We start from the raw sequence: 16,878 nt of genomic DNA, 5'->3' as shown, positions 1-16,878 counted from the left end.
CGTTGGACCTTGGTCAGGAATTGGATAGCTTCTGGCGCTAGATAGTCAAATGTGTCAAAGGAAAAAGAGACAAAAACATGTTGGTTCTCTGCACAAGCTGTAGCGTGCTTATCAACTTTCTTCGATTCTGCCTTTCTTGCTGCTTGTCCAGTTACAAACCCGTTTTCCCTTAAACCGGCCAAAGGGGAAACCCCCGTGAGGTCCACACAAGCATGTTTCCCTTAGCCCAACCAAAGATGAGGAGATCCGCTGGTCGTAGAGTAGATCTCCCTTCCATAGGGTCCGTAAGGAAATTCACAGGAGCCTCTTTCTTAGTCGAAATCCGAACTCTTCTCAGAATGTCCCACAAAACATCTCGCACCCAGTCATGCCGATATTTGAACCCATGGAGCTCTTTAGAATGCACTGCGTGCTCTCCATATTTATCCATACAAGCTTAGTGACCACAAGGAATCAAATGCATAAAAAGTCATTTTAGATAAAATAAACAGAAATGACCAAATCTTAGTGACGATTGTCGCTTTTTACTCTTTACTTTTTAAACAAACATCCGCAGCATAATATATTTATAGAATTAGGATCAAATACAAAGGCTTCTTAAAATAAGAAGTGTACAAAGGCTCTTAAAAATAAAACCACTACACAAAAAAAAACCCCCTAAACACCCACCACCACCCAAAAACCTAAACCCCCCACCCCCTCACCCACCCAGTGTTTTTGTTCTTTTTTGCCGTCGGGGGGGGGGGGGGGTAGGTTTTTGGTTGGTGGTGGGGTGGGGTGGGGGGTTAGGTTTTTGGGTGGTGGTGGGGTGGGGTGGGGGTTGGTGTTTAGGTTTCGGGTGATGGTGTAGTGGGTTTAGATTTTAGTTTATTGGACAATTGTCATTTTATAAAGACTTTTTACACTTCTTACATTTAAAAGTCTTTGTAGAATAACTTAACCCTATATTTATATACCAGATTAAACACGAAGTTAATGGAAATAAATTAATTATATCTAATTATGGATAGTTACAATCTACATGTGCCAAACATACTAAAACTTGGGTCCATGTACTAACAGCCCAAATCACATTTCGAGGTCATATACCCGAATACAAAACCCGAAACCTGTCTCACAACTTGCAACCCGATCCGAGATGAACAAAGCATTGAGAATTTACGGTGAAGTTCTCCGGTTGGTGAGGCGTCTTCCGGCGGACTCCAGGCCCTACTACGCCAAATACGCCCGAGAAAACTTCGTCAATTACCGAGAACTTGATGACAACGATCCCGCAGCTCTCCATGAGCTCTTCCTTCGCGCTTACAATCACTCCGTTTGGGTTCTTAACAAGGTCAGTTTCCATTCATTTCGCATGATTTAAACAACTTCCCACATTAAATTTAAGCCACTGGTTATGAATATTGTTGTAGTATTCCGTCGATCAAGCGGCTGCGAGCAAGCTGAAGGAGATATGTGGTGGGGTTTGAAGCTTTTTTGTTGCATGCCAAGTGTTTGATGAAATGCCCACTGGTTGTTTGTTTCTGTTTTAAGTTGTATTAGTAGTTTAAAGTTGTACCATTGATGTCTCTGTCTATGTTTGGATGATATTTGTATTGATTTTTTTTTGATGAATAATTTGGTGGTTATAAATTTTGGACTGGAAAGTATTTGTTTGGGTTATAGGTTTGGATTCATGTCAGGATTCACTAGTAAGGACAATCAACATGTTACTTACCGAGTTATCGTCTAGTAAAGGTTGGTTTTCTGGTTTTGGTTTTATTGTTGTGATTAGGGCTGTCCAAATTGCTCGACGATCGAGGATCGCTCGAAAAATGGTTGTTCGATTTCCGCTCAGTTTGTAAATGAGCCGCTCGGCTCGGTTTGATTTGAAAACGAGCCAAGCATGAGCAAAGGTCCGCTCGCTCGTCGATCACTCGGTTTCGCTCGAATTATTTTTATTAAATAATTAATATATATATATATATATATATATATATATATATATATATATATATATATAGGGTAGGGATCCTAAGAGAAGTCCACCCTATATGAGAAACTTGAGAAGCATTCTGGACCACACATTTTTCTAAGCCTTTCGTAATATACACATATGTATAGTTTAAAATTGACTATATACATATATGTATAATTATATGTATACATATAATTATACATATATGTATATAGTCAATTTTAAACTATACATATGTGTATATTACGAAAGGCTTAGAAAAATGTGTGGTCCAGAATGCTTCTCAAGTTTCTCAACTAGCCTATCACTTCTCACATGATCCTTATCCTATATATATATATATATATATATATATAGTGGAGGGTTCAAATGAGAAGATTTTTTTGTAAGAAGAAAAAAGAAAAAGTTTCAACCAATAAGAATGCTTCATTTTACTTCATTTAATATTTGTATTTAATTTTAATATAAGGGTATATTGGTAAACTTACATAAATCATTAATGTGTATTCTTCCCCTTTAACAACTAGCTAAAGTAAATTTGTAATTCCTTTTCAAATTATATACTTTTTTCAAATTGAAAAAACAACTTAATTTAAAGTGTAGAATAAATTACTAGTTGTGTAGGATAAATCACGAGTTGTGTAGGATATATTTCGAGGTGTGTAGGATAAATTTCGACTGTGTAGGATAAAATTCTAAACTGTGTAGGGTATATGTTGGAAAAATTTTGATATTTGTAGGTTTTGTAGATTATATGTAGGATAATTAATAATTAGTTAACTAATTAATTAAAAAGAGAAAAATTAATGATATGAGTTATAAATTAAATAACATTTTACTAATATGCCCTTTCTTCTTTTTCTTCTCACATTAACTTTCTTCTCAAATGAACCTTCCCCTATATATATATATATATATATATATATATGTATAGGCAAAAGATCAAATACAAATAATCTTAACATACTAAACATACAAATTGAAGGAAAACCCAAAAAGACAAGGTGACATTTTTGTAATTACCACCAACTATCAAAGTTACAACCAAAAATACCTAAAAAAACACAAATTTTTTTTTAACATTTTTTATTAAAAAATCGCTACATTTCGTTAGCAAAAAAAAAAAATAAATAAATAAAATAAAATAATTTTTTTTTGGCTGCTACTAAAAGTAGCGATTTTTAATAAAAAAATGTTAAAAAAATAAAATAAAATATTTTGTGCGTTTTTTTTTATTTTTTTAGATTTTTTGGGGGGTTTAGTTTTTAGCATTTTAGCTTGGGTGGGGGGGGGGGTTAGGTTTTTTTTTAGGTTTTTGGGGGTGGGGGGTGGGGGGGTTAGGTTTTTTTAGGTTTTTGGGGGTGGGGGGGGGGGGGGTTAGGTTTTTTTTTAGGTTTTTGGGGGTGGGGGGGGGGGTTAGGTTTTTTTAGGTTTTTGGGGGGTGGGGGGGGGGGTAGGTTTTTTTTAGGTTTTTGGGGGGTGGGGGGTGGGGGGTTTAGCTTTTTTTTGGGGGTGGGGGGAGTGGTTAGGTTTTTTTAGGTATATTTGTAGAGTAACTTTGATAGTTATTGATAATTACAAAAATGTCACCTTGTCTTTTTGAGTTTTCCTTCAATTTGTATGTTTAGTATGTTAAGATTATTTGTACAAGAACTTTACCCTATATATATATAGGGGGGGCCGCTAGAATGAGAACCACCTCGAGTTGTAAGAACCGCGAGAACTACTTGATCCGGGGCGAGGTGGACCGATTTCTTTTTTAAAAAACGTAGATGCATGTATTATAAACACATTCGTAAAAAAAAATTAAAAAAAAAAATGTCGTGCGCGTAGTTTTTTACACCACAAGTTTGTGGTTTACGAGTTCCGTACGGAACTCGTAAACCACAAACTTGTGGTGTAAAAAACTACACGCACGGCATTTTTAAAATTTTTTTTTTACGAATATGTTTATAATACATGCATCTTACGGAACTCGTAAACCACAAACTTGTGGTGTAAAAAACTACACGCACGGCATTTTAAAAAAAAAATTTTTACGAATGTGTTTATAATACATGCATCTACGTTTTTGAAAAAAAATTTGGTCCACCTCGCCCCGTACGGTGTGGTTCTCGCGGTTCTTACAACTCGAGGTGGTTCTCATTCTAGCGGTCCCCTATATATATATATATATATATATATATATATATATATATATATATAGGGAGAAGATCATGCGAGAACCACCTCTTATTGTGAGAACCGCGAGAACCAATGTGAACACACCAAAAATGTCTAAAAATAGCTAAAAATCACACAAAATTTTTTTTTTGAATTTTTTAATATTTTTTATAAAAAAACGCTACTTTTCGAAGCCGAAAATTTGTTTTTTTTTTAATTTAAAAAAAAATTTTTTTTTGGCTTCTAAAAGTAGCGATTTTAACATGAAAAATATTAAAAAATTAAAAAAAAATTTAGATTTTTTTTGATTTTTTTAGATTTTTTTAGGTTTTTTGGGGGTTTAGTTTTTAGCATTTTAGCTTGGGTGGGGGGTTTAGGTTTTTGGGGGGGGTGGGGGAGGGGGCTTTAGGTTTTTTTTTTTTTTTTTGGGGGGGGGGGTGGGGTTAGGTTTTTTTAGCATTTAGCTTGGGGGGGGGGGTTTAGGTTTTTTTTTTTTTTGGGGGGGGGGGGTTAGGTTTTTTTTTGTTTTTTTTTTTGGGGGGGGGGTGGGGGGGGGGTTTAGGTTTTTTGGGGGGTTGGGGGTTAGGTTTTTTTAGCTATTTTAGGTTGTGTTCACATTGGTTCTCAAGGTTCTCACAATAAGGGTGGTTCTCGCATGAGCCCCTCCTTATATATATATATATATATATATATATATATATATATATATATATATATATATATATATATATATATATATAGTTATATAGATAAGTAGCCCAAGAAAAATTAAAAGCCTAAGAAACATAATAGCCCAACTCAATACCAAAACCTAACCCTAATTCCTAAAAATTCAAATCAGCTCCTAATCTCCTCCTACATACCTCCTGCCACATACCTCACTGTTGCTAAAGTTCAACTTATATGCATACAGTACAATCTCCTACCTCGCCGGCTAGTTCAAATCAACAGAGGTACAATCTCCTACCTCCTGCCACATACCTCGCTGCTGCTCATGTTCGATTTTTAGCATCCATTTTTGTGCTTCTTGATATTGGTAAGAACATTTTTAGGATTATGATTTTAGTTATGTATTGCTTTTGTTAGTAAGATGTTGGACATGTTTTAATTAAGTTAGGATTTGTTTTTGTTGAATGTAGCCTTGTAATAGTCTTGATTTTAGTTTTCTTTTTGTGTTGCTACACATGTTTTAATTTTGGTGCTGAGAAAAACTGAGCGAAACCGAGCAAAACGATTCGCTCGATTCAAATTCAATCCGAGCACGAGCATCACTTTTGTGCTCGGTTTTGCAAATTTGATCTGATCGGATCGGATCGGTTGTATTTCAATCCGAGCATGAGCACCCTCGCTCGGATCGGATGGGCTCTTGAACACCCCTAGTTGTGATCAATATATGAGTCAATTCAGTCTTTGATCGGACATACTTGTTACATATAATATGCAAAGTCCTTGATCAATACATGAGTTAGTTGATTGTAGACGCAAATAATTATATGTAATTATTGTTAATATAGTTATTATTTATTGGATTTGTGATTTACTTCGTAGTAAATAAACTAAACGCTGTCTAAAAATGGATATAAGTTTAATGAGATATTGAGAACCTTCAGGCAGTGTTGTAGGAATCGCTAGGCGCTAGTCGGACGGTGGGGTACTGACTAGCGATTAATCGGGATTAATGGGGATTAATCGGAGTTCGAATTGAGATTTTGTGTGTAACTTTTAGTTATATATACACACACACATTTTTATATGTAATTTTTTTAAAGTAGACATGTTTTAACCTCTCATTGACCCATTGTTTTAAGTAACTGGCAGAAATTTATAAGGTTTGGTCGAAATTTGGCCGGAATCTAGACAAAATTGAGAGGTCCAAGGTTCCAAGGTTTGTTAGGGTTTAAAATATATTTTGATTTTATAAAATCCTTAGATAATATCCACATAAGCATTAAAAGAAAACAAAAAGTAAAAGAACAAATAATCATCTGGTTACCAGGTAATTGCACACTATGAGAACATTATATTAAAATTTAGTTACTTTAGATAGACAAAAAAGGGTTTGAATGACTTAATTAAAACACTTGACAAACTTGATTACGTTTCTGTGACATTTTCCTCTCACGAAATCATACCTTGGTATCACAACTTTTTTCTATTTCCACAAATATCAAAACACCAAAAGGTCGGTGCTATCTCGGACACGTGTGTCATCTTTGTTAGCACCCACCACTTTGGTTGTCATACCCTGGAAACGTTCATCTTAGCGGATATGTGAAATCTATTTTAAGGGACTCGTGTTGAACATGTGTCCTCAGCAAACACGCTAACTGTTTAGATTGTTGCTTGTTGAGGACAATTACCCATATAACAATTGCTGTGAGTTGTGACATCCCTAAGAAAAGTTTGTTTAAATGTTTAGCCCACCAGATATTATATAACCAACACCCATAAATAAAAATAAGGAGTAAAATTCAAATAAAGTGATAAGTTTCAAAATTAAAATGATAAACCCAAAAATTAACTAAATTCATAAAACTTTAAGTAAATTACGTTTTTGGCCTCTGCGGTTATATCACTTTTACTATATTAGCCCAAAATAAGAATTTTTAACATATATGCCCTCATGGTCCCTATAACTAACCATTTTGGCTTCTAAGTCTACCCAAACCCCCAACTCTGGTTAATTAATTCGCATATGACTTGCACATGATGTCTAAAATTGTCATTTCCCCTCCCCCCTTTTATGACTTTATAAATAAAACCCTAGATTTTTTTTCACTTCACCAAATACCTGAAAACAGAAACCATATTCAGAGATTTACACAACTAATCTGGAACATAATCAATAGCCTGATCAAGAAATGCGATCAAAAAGCAATTGAAAGCCACCGATTTAGCAACTTTTGAAGTATTTAAACGACAATCTGGACCATAATCACGAGCCTCATCAAGAATTCAAGAAATGCAATCAAAAGCTATTCAAAGTCATCAATTGAAGTAATCAACCAACTAATCTGGAACATTATCAATAGTCCGATCAAGAAATCAAGAAATATCATCAAAATGCAATTAATAGCCATCGTTTCAGAAACAATGAAAATAACTAAACATCTAATCTGGACCGTAATCACTAGACTGATCAAGAAACGCCATTAAAAAGCAATACAAGTCATCAACTCAGCAACAATCGAAGAAATTAAACAACTAATCTAGACAATAATCACTAGCCTAATAAAAAAGTAGTTAAAGACCTAATCTGGACCATAATCACTAGCCTGATAAAAAAGTAGTTAAAAACCTACTCTGGGCCATAATCACTTGCCTGATCAAGAACAACTTCAGTGATCAAACTCTTCGTAAACATCCTTAACCCCATATAACTGCTTGCATATATCCTTATTTGAGTGAAGAATCCAGCCGATGAAAACCTCGAAGCACTTACAATTCACCCTAATCTAAACTTTGGAAAGCAAGAAACCCTCACCTTGAAACCCTAGTTGAACGAATACCCAAATCAGACTTAAAAATCCCCAATGAGTAACAAAAACAGAGCATTCTTAAAAAACGAGTGTTTTACAAGATATTCAAAGATCCTTCATTTCTTACTCATTCTTCAACTTTCTTGAATTTCTCTTGTGGGTTTCGATCTTTTTATCCTTTTTTACAAAATCTTTAGTGGAATCTTGTGAAAAGACATGATTTTTGTGAGCTTTGATTGTTTGGGTACCCAAAGAATTTCCCAAAATTCCTTTGAAAAAACCAGCTTGTTTCCTACATGATGGCCTAGGGTTTTGAAAGAAATCACCAAGAAGATAAATCAGGAAGAAGATGAAGTGAAATTTTTTTTAGGAAATGACAATTTTAGACATCAGGTGCAAGTCATGTGCGAATTAATTAACTAGAGTTGGGGGTTTGGTTAGACTCAGGGGCCAAAATGGTTAGTTATAGGGACCATGGGGGCAGATATGTTAAAAATTCTTATTTTGGGCTAATATAGTAAAAGTGATATAACCACAAGGGCCAAAAACGTAATTTACTCTAAAACTTTTAAAATCTTTACCTACAACTGCATAATTATTGTAGTTTAACAAAAAACATTATCGATCACAGTTCTCGTATCTTATGTGAGTCCAAAGGTTACAAGTGTAGGAGCTTTAGTATTGCAAAACTGGTTTGATAAACTTTTAGTGTTTTTTAACATGTTTTGTGACTTTAATATATCAAAGTTCTGATGAGTGACGTCTTATGAATAATGAAAATGCATATTAATTTTATTAATAATATTAACCATAATTTTAATTACAAGTTAAACCGTGTATTTGTTATTGATTGAATTTGTGATACAGAGAAGTCCTATAAATAACAAGGAAAGTAAATCATTTACAATCAATGAGATAAATCAATGGTAAATAATATATGATCACATAAATCTCTGCCTTTAATTCTGTCTAATATTCCCCCGCAAGTTGAGGGCGGGGAGCGACCTGCAACTTGGATCATAGAAAGATGAATCTTTGTGAGGACAGCGACATGGTAAAGGCATCAGCAAGCAATCTGGTCATTGGTGGAGATAAACTTTACATTGAGTTGTCCTTGAGTTACCTATTCACGAAAAAAATGATAATCGACTTCAACATGCTTTGTACGAGCATGAAACACAGGATTAGCTAAGAGGTAGGTGGCTCCAAGATTATCACACCAAAGTGTGGGTGAGATATTTGAGGAAGTCCTGAGCTCATGTAAAAGTGCCTTCAGCCAGAGTAGTTCTACAACAGTATCAGCAAGAGCTTTATATTCTGATTCAGTTGAAGACCTGGAGACAGTTCTCTGTTTGCGAGCGGTCCAGGAGATGAGATCTGAGCACAAGTAAACTGTAAATCCCCCTGTGGACCGACGATCGACAGGACATCCAGCCCAGTCAGAGTCAGAAAATGCGCTGATGACAGTATCCTGCCAGTGTGCATCGGTGAAGGCATGGAGTAACGGCCTGAGTTGTGACGAATAAGTATACCGAGATTAGACGTGCCTTTCACGTTAGGTAACGAAGAATTCGTTTGACAGCAGACCAGTGATTCTTGGTGGGCCGCGAAGGAGAAGCAGATACGGGTCGCGGGGTGCGAGCCGCCCCTGATCAGACCTATAAATTGAGGTCGAGGCCTCAGTTCATCGTCGCTTAAAATTCTTCTTTCTCTCTCAATTCTAATACACGAAAATACTCGGGAATTATACCCCTAAAAAGCGAAGCTCTACCTCGTTGTGAGTATTATAACCACCGATCACGTATTTGTTACCCTACCCAATTGATCTAGGGCTCTGTAACGCATTTCAAGGCTCTGCCTGACTCAGTTCGTTGGAGTTCTGTCTCGTGTTGTATGGCTAATGTGATTTGGGTTATCTTACTAACATGTGTGCATTGTTTAATATTTAATAGATAATAACCAAGAGAATTATCAGGAAGCTATAGTATTATCTAAATCTACAATGTGAGTACATTCTCTTTTTCTAAATCCTTTTTGTCACATTCTGTGATACCGTTATTTCAAAAGTTTTACAAAACCCAAAATGTTTATCAGTTATAATTACAGTGATTGAGTTTTTGTATTCTACATTGTTGCCAGTATTATGGGGTTTGTATACAGTACTTGATAACCTTCACAATTGGGCACGAGTATCCAATGTGTGATATGACCATAGTCACAGATCCGTCGAGTGACAAGTACTGACCGAGTAATTGGTTAGATATAAACATTGTAATCACTCTCAATATTGTAAAGTTATAAAAGTTGTTTTGATTAAACTGGGATGCACTCGCCAGTATTTCTATTTCTTGCTGATAAAATCTTTTTAAAACGCGTTTCAGGTAACTTAATGTGAAGCTAACAGAAGCCAGCTAGAGAGCACTGAATGCTTAAAGAAGTGGCTATAAAAGTTACCTAAATAAAAAGGAGATTTTGTTTCAATAATTAGGGTTTATCCCAATAAATGTATTGTAAATGGAACTTGGGTTATATCCCATTTAATTATTATAAAAAGTTTGGTGTTTTTAATCTTTGATAAATATTTCCTAACTACGGTCCTGATGTCTCATTTCCGCCGCCAAATTAATAAACACCGATACCACTTGATCTGATCTTGCGGCGCCCGCTCCCGGGGTAGGGGTCAGGGGCTGCGACAATGGGAAAAAGTTATCTTTCGTATTAATGGTAGTTAGCACTGTTATCTTTTCGTATCAACAGAAAAAAAGTATTAATGGTCATGTTGCTAACTTTTTAGATTATATACATTTTAATTATAACTGTATTTGGATTAAACACAAATCTAAACAAGCAGGTCTGGATTGGGAAGTATGGAACGGGTTCAGTTTGTACAAGGTGGACTGATAGAAGGTTGGTGCAGGCACAATCATGTATGGGTTGGAATATTGTATTTTTACTTTGTGTGATTTGTACCTGGACTAGTCACCTGCTAGTCTCTTCTTATTTGAATAAATAAATTTTAGTTGGACTAGTCACCTGCTAACTCAAGACATTGTATTTCTTCTCTTTCTTTTTATGCATGATATGTATTTATTAGATTTTTTTTACAAAAGAGTTAATTACTGTTTTCGTCCCTGTGGTTTGTCAAAAATCACTATTTCAGTCCATTAGTTTAAAAATTGCGATTTCAGTCCCTGTGGTTTCACTTTCGTAACTATTTCAGTCCACCTCGTAACCATTTCAGTCCCTGTACTTAACAGAATAATGGACTGAAATGGTTACAAAAGTGAAACCACATGGACTGAAATGGTTACGAAAGTGAAACCACAGGGACTGAAATCGCAATTTTTAAACTAATGGACTAAAATAGTGACTTTTGACAAACCACAGGGACGAAAACAGTAATTAACTCTTTACAAAAATACGTCTCTTTCTTTCTATGATTTATATTTATTAGTTGGTGACATTAAACCTTATATCATATCAGCAACATAATTTGATCTATCTTATTGTGTGAAGTTAACTTTGTTGTTTCTAACTAATTTAATAGTGCTATTGTATTGTTTTTATTAACATAAAACATATGTCAGCTTCTACAATTTCAAATAAAATTTAGGTCAATTATTTAATCTCCAATAGCAAAACCATAGAAATCATTTGTCGTAATGATCAAAGTTGCTTGAGTTAATTTGTTTAACGCTTCCAAAAAGTGTGCTAAATCAAATCTACATAAGAAAAAGACATTATAAAATAATCCAAAAAGTATGGATTATCAATGTTTAAACCTCTTGGTGTTGTTCTAATATTCGATCATCATACAATGGTTGTGTGGATTAATTATTTGTAATAATATATATTGGTGTTAATGTTTTTATTTACATGGTATAATTTTTTAATTAATATATCTTGGTGTTAATTAATTTGTTTAAGACAAATTGGCCTGTAATAATCCCACCTACACTTTTTTGGCCAATAATAATCCCACCTCAGAATATTCCCCACACCAGTCCCACTTTCAGATATTTTTCCCACACTGGTCCTCCGTTAAAAATCCCTAACTCAGTTAGCAAAATGGCTGATGTGGCAGCTGACTTATGGATGATGTGTCAAAAATGATTATGTGGCAGCTGATTAGTATTCCCTTGGTCCTAAAGTTAGATTATTATTAAAAGAAAACTCAAATCAAGTTCAATATTAGTTCTTCTTCTTCGAAATAAACGAACCAAACCCTAATGATCACAGCCACACAGTATGGAGAGGATGAAACATGTACGGAGATCGGAGGTGTATGACCGGAGATGTTGATTTCACGGTGATGATGACAGTGGTACGATGAGCAGGTTCCGGAGGTGGTGATGGTGTCGAGATGGAGGAGGTACGGTGGACGGAGTGCAAGTTGAGTATGGTGGCGTTGGTGGATGCGGTGTCGAGATTGTCGGAACCGGTGGGAAGGTCGGCAGACGGAGGAGATGAAACAATGAAGATGAAGGATGTCGGGTTATGCGGAATGACGATCGCCGGAGAAGAGGAAGATGGTCGGAGTTGATGAATGGAAATGATTGACGACGATGTTGAGGTAAGTGGTGATGCGGCGTTGTAAACTCGAAACGGTGTGCGGGTTCGGTGAGGAAGACGAACGTGGGTGAACGAAGTTGCAGGTTTGTACGGTGACGAGGGGTCGGAGAGGTTGAATGTGTTGAACTAGATGAAGATGACGATGATGATATTTGATGATGCGTAATTCGGAAATTTCTGCTGTGATGATGATTCGAATTTGTGAACGACGGTAACCGAAGACTAATCATCATCCATAAGTCAGCTGCCACATAATCATTTTTGACACATCATCCATAAGTCAGCTGCCACATCAGCCATTTTGCTAACTGAGTTAGGGATTTTTAACGGAGGACCAGTGTGGGAAAAATATCTGAAAGGTGGGACTGGTGTGGGGAATATTCTGAGATGGGATTATTATTGGCCAAAAAGGTGTAGGTGGGATTATTACAGGTCAATTTGCCTTTGTTTAATAACTAATGAGGTATAAATGAACAATTACATATATGTATGATTCATTTTTTAGGTATAAAGTAAGAATTTCATATATCTATATGTATATATGTATGATACATTTTTTTCAATTTAATTGTTAAAATTAACTATTCACTAGTAACCTCGGTTTTATGACATTAAATTCATTTTTAACTATATTTACAAAATATCCGAAGGTTTAAAACAAATATCCTTAAAATTATTTTTGATAAGTTTCTTTTTAGGTTTCACAAATATTTAATTTCATCTTCTTTCCCCGGTATAGGTTTCGGTCATGTTTCATTGAATCGAAAGATAAACAAAACCGACATTTATTTCTAATAAGCGTGTTAGACTTCGTGTTTTGTAAAACCCATACATTACAAAATGATTTTGTAAACAAATTCATTTCTTAACTTGCATGTTAGAGATGTATATTTTATTAAATAATATTTATATGTTATAATGTCTTTTTCTTAACATGAGTGTTAGAAACGATTTTATAAAATAAAAAATCTATCATGCATGTCAGATGCTACTTATTGTTTATACCAAAGGCTTTAAACTTCTTTGTCCAAATGTGTAATGTTCTCACGAGCATGATAAAGAAGATTATCATTGTAAAATAATAAGTTTTAGAAAAATGTTTAATTTTCTAACTGGCATGTTAAAAACAATTATTTGATAAAAGATAAACCTTGAAACGGTTTAGTTTACACCTTTAGTTTTCTAATGGGCGTGTTACACCAAGTTTATTTTATCAAAACCGAGAATCCTTATAACGATTTTTGTAATCGTTTATTTCTAATAAACCTTATCTGATGAGAGAACATTTTGAAACTTGAAATGAGAGAACATTTAGAAGCTAGAAACTATTTATCATTTTTGGCTCAACAATTTTCACAATAATACTTTTGTTTGAATGATATTTTCTTTTATTCTAAATTTACTGTATTTTTTGGTTAATGGATTATCTCTATTGGCTCATTAGTTTAAGTGCATGACAATGAAATTAAAACATGCGTATTGCATTACTCTATCAAGATTGGATTATACGATTCAAAAACTAGTTCACATTCCGATTATCAAATTCATTTATTTCTTCACATACTCTATGCAACAATATTTTAGCTTTTATTCCTTCTGAAGCCTTATTGGCATATTTAGCCTTGTAATCCTTCCACAGTTCCTCCACAGGCTTTCCTGTTAAATTATGAAAAAAAGAGACATCATTCGTCTTTCTCATCATATTGTTAAGATTTGCCACAAAATCCGGAACGAGCTCGTCACAATACTCGAGAAAACGGGTCGTGTAATCTTACCCTTGGTCCCATCTATCCCCTGAACCGGGCTTGTTAAAGCCCGCTGGGTTGTAATTAGCTTTCAGAACCGTGTAATCTGCGATCCCATCTACCAAAGGTGCGGGGGTCTTACCCTCATCATTCCAGTGAAAAACGTAGGTCATTTCATGGTGAATAAGGGACGTAAATATCCATTTCAAGTCCATAGGCCCAGGGTAATCCCGAAAAAAACCGCGCTAATATTAATCATATTGTAACAACCCTCGAGAAACACCCCTAAACGCTCCCAGATACACCCCGTATGTGAAAAAAGGACCCGAATAACATTAATATTAATAAAAATCAAATAAAAGAAAGAAAAACAGTCGCTCGTGGGCCGCGGCAAACGAAGGGGGACTCCTTCGCGGGGCGCGAGGACACATTACTTGCGGAGCACCTATGCTGCCACGTGGCGAACCTACGCAATGACTCAGCAACCCTATCGCCGCCTTTAGGGCTATCGCAGGGCGCGAAAGATAAAGAAGAAGCCATCGTGGGGCGCGAGCCGCCCTTCGATCAGCTATAAAAGGGGCCAGGATCGGCCATTTCAATTGTTTAAACTTCTCATTTCTCTCTCAAACATTCTATAGGCTAAAGCTATAGCCTAATACCCCCTAATTAGCGAAGCTCTGCCTCGTTGTAAGTACTATAACCCTGCTATTACCCTACACGATCGATTTTGGATTCCGTAACGCATGTCTGCTCTGCCCGACTCAGTCCTTGGAATTCTATCTCATGTTACACCCAATTGATCTAGGACTCCGAAATGCATGTCAAGGCTCTGCCTGACTCAGTCATTGGAGTTCTGTCTCGAGTTGTGCGGTTAATACAATTTGGGTTATTTTACTAACACATGTGCATTGTTTAAAATTTAACCAGGAAACTATAATATTATCAGGAAGCTATAATATTACCAGGAAGCCTGTAGGAATACCTAAGTCTACAAAGGTGAGTATATCTTATTTTTATAAACGGTTTTTACAAAACCTCAATTGTTTTAAAGTATAATTAACAGTGATTGAGTATTTATGATTCTACAATTACTGTCGGTATATCGGTGTTTTGTATACATTACTTGTTACTACATTGTGAGTAGTAACATGACCATAGGTCAGGATTGACAGTACCATGGGGGGTAATTGTGTCGATATAAGCAAATGTAATTGCAGATGCCCCCAATACTGTAAAATGATAAAACTATTTTGATTAAACTGAGATGCACTCACTAGTATTTCTTGCTGATAAAATGTTTTTAAAACGCGTTTCAGGTAACTTAGTGTGAAGCCAATAAAATGTCACGCCCCCGACCCGGTTTGACCCGTTTCAGGGGCCGCGGGACAGGAATCCCGTGGTATTTAATTTAGGCGACAGCGGAAGTCTTTTTAAAACAGGATCTTTCAATAATTTAAACTGCTCGTTTCATAACTTAGGGATAAATTCCCGTATTTTACAATAATGTGATTTCCCAGGGAAATCTTTATTTTCAAAACATGTTTCTTTTATTTATTTACATTGAGCCACTTTTCTAAGCTGAGAGTGCTCCACGGCACTTTTCCTTGCTCACAACAGATCACCTGAAACATGTTTGAAAAAGTTTTTGTCAGCGGGGAAATACTGAGTGAATCATTCAGTTGGTTAAAACGACATACTTGTTATAATTTACAGTATTAAGGGGAATTACAATGTTTCTGATATCAAACCAACTACCCACAGTACTTGTCACTCGACTACCCATTGGCTATCTCGTTGTCCAAATGGTGTCTGTGACTGTGATCAGATCACCCCTTGGCTAACTCGTTGTCCAAGTGTGACGGGAAATAAGTAATGTATACAAAACCCCACATACCGGCTGTATTTTGGTGATTACATAGACTTAATCCCTGTAATTATAACTTTGGAAAATAATTTGGAGTTTTGTAAAACAGTTGATAAAAAGAGAATGACTCACATTGCAGATTTACGAGCAGAGTATAAGCTTTACTGATTAGCCTTCTAACCTAATTTAAATAACAATGCACACACAAACGGGATTAGTAACTAATTCAACAGTTACGTCTATTCACGAGATTAAACCCTCACAACTATTATCAAGTGCGATACTTAACAATCCAATGGATTCACAACGAATGACAGAGCATAGTCCGAATTCGAACAGCACTCAAACATTCAAGTCGAAATCACAATGAATAACAAAGTATAAGCTCAATTTGAGCAGCACTCGGACAATCGTTGGATAGTTATAATCGATCGGATTTTGAATCGTAATAGTGATCGAGTTATTACCCTGATTGTGGCAGCACCTCGTGATCGTGTGTGTGTTTATTGTACTGTAACTATGATAATTCGACGTACATAGAAGGTATAAACGTCGTTTCAACTCCTCCGTGCAAGTCCCACGGTTGGCTATTTATAGCAATTTTTGAGGCTTGCTTACGGACCGTAAGCCCTTTCCTTTGCGGTCCGTAAGCTAAGCAGTCTAATTCATAGGCTGCCTAGGTTCGGGTATAGCTTGGGTGATTCAAATAATTAGCCAATCAGAACATAGCAACGTCTTATTTTAGATAATTATCAACTACGGTTTGCCCCCCTCGAGTTTTAGCGGCGCTGATCCTGATTATTCTGAAAATTTTAGGGTTAGTGCAGAATTACTTGGGTGTCTCAATTTGGGTTTTCTTATTGACTAATTATCGTCCTAATTATTGTTTTTAGTGGCAGTTGTTACATCGTCCCCACCTTAAGAAAAATCTCGTCCTCGAGATTTACTGAAATAGATGAGGGTACTTTCGCTTCATCTCTGATTCCAGTTCCCAAGTGTATTCTGGTCCTCTCTTGGATTCCCATTTGACTTTTACTAGCACTAGTCGTTTGTGTTTGAGAAACTTGATCTTCCGGTCTTCTATTTGCAGGAGTTTCT

General features: G+C 35.8%; 1 protein-coding gene across 1 annotated transcript; it reads left to right on the top strand.

Annotated features, from left to right (window-relative positions):
- Window positions 1-978: 978 nt before the first annotated feature.
- On the top strand, window positions 979-1,649 carry LOC110927729 (LYR motif-containing protein At3g19508). The gene is made up of 2 exons (XM_022171176.2): window positions 979-1,333; window positions 1,413-1,649. The coding sequence occupies exons 1-2, from the start codon at window positions 1,139-1,141 to the stop codon at window positions 1,467-1,469; spliced, it is 252 nt and encodes an 83-aa protein (XP_022026868.1). The 5' UTR covers window positions 979-1,138; the 3' UTR covers window positions 1,470-1,649.
- The last annotated feature ends 15,229 nt before the right edge of the window (window positions 1,650-16,878 follow it).

The sequence above is a fragment of the Helianthus annuus genome, chromosome 3 (assembly GCF_002127325.2).
Source record: "Helianthus annuus cultivar XRQ/B chromosome 3, HanXRQr2.0-SUNRISE, whole genome shotgun sequence".
In the NCBI taxonomy this organism is placed as follows: Eukaryota; Viridiplantae; Streptophyta; class Magnoliopsida; order Asterales; family Asteraceae; genus Helianthus; species Helianthus annuus.
Note: the sequence above shows the minus strand (reverse complement) of the source record. Positions and strands in the feature narration are given on the sequence as shown.

Coding starts and splice junctions, on each gene's coding strand:
- LOC110927729 (XM_022171176.2), top strand. CDS start 1,139: ATGAACAAAGCATTGAGAATTTACGGTGAAGTTCTCCGGTTGGTGAGG. Junction 1,334..1,412: donor CCGTTTGGGTTCTTAACAAG/GTCAGTTTCCAT, acceptor ATATTGTTGTAG/TATTCCGTCGATCAAGCGGC.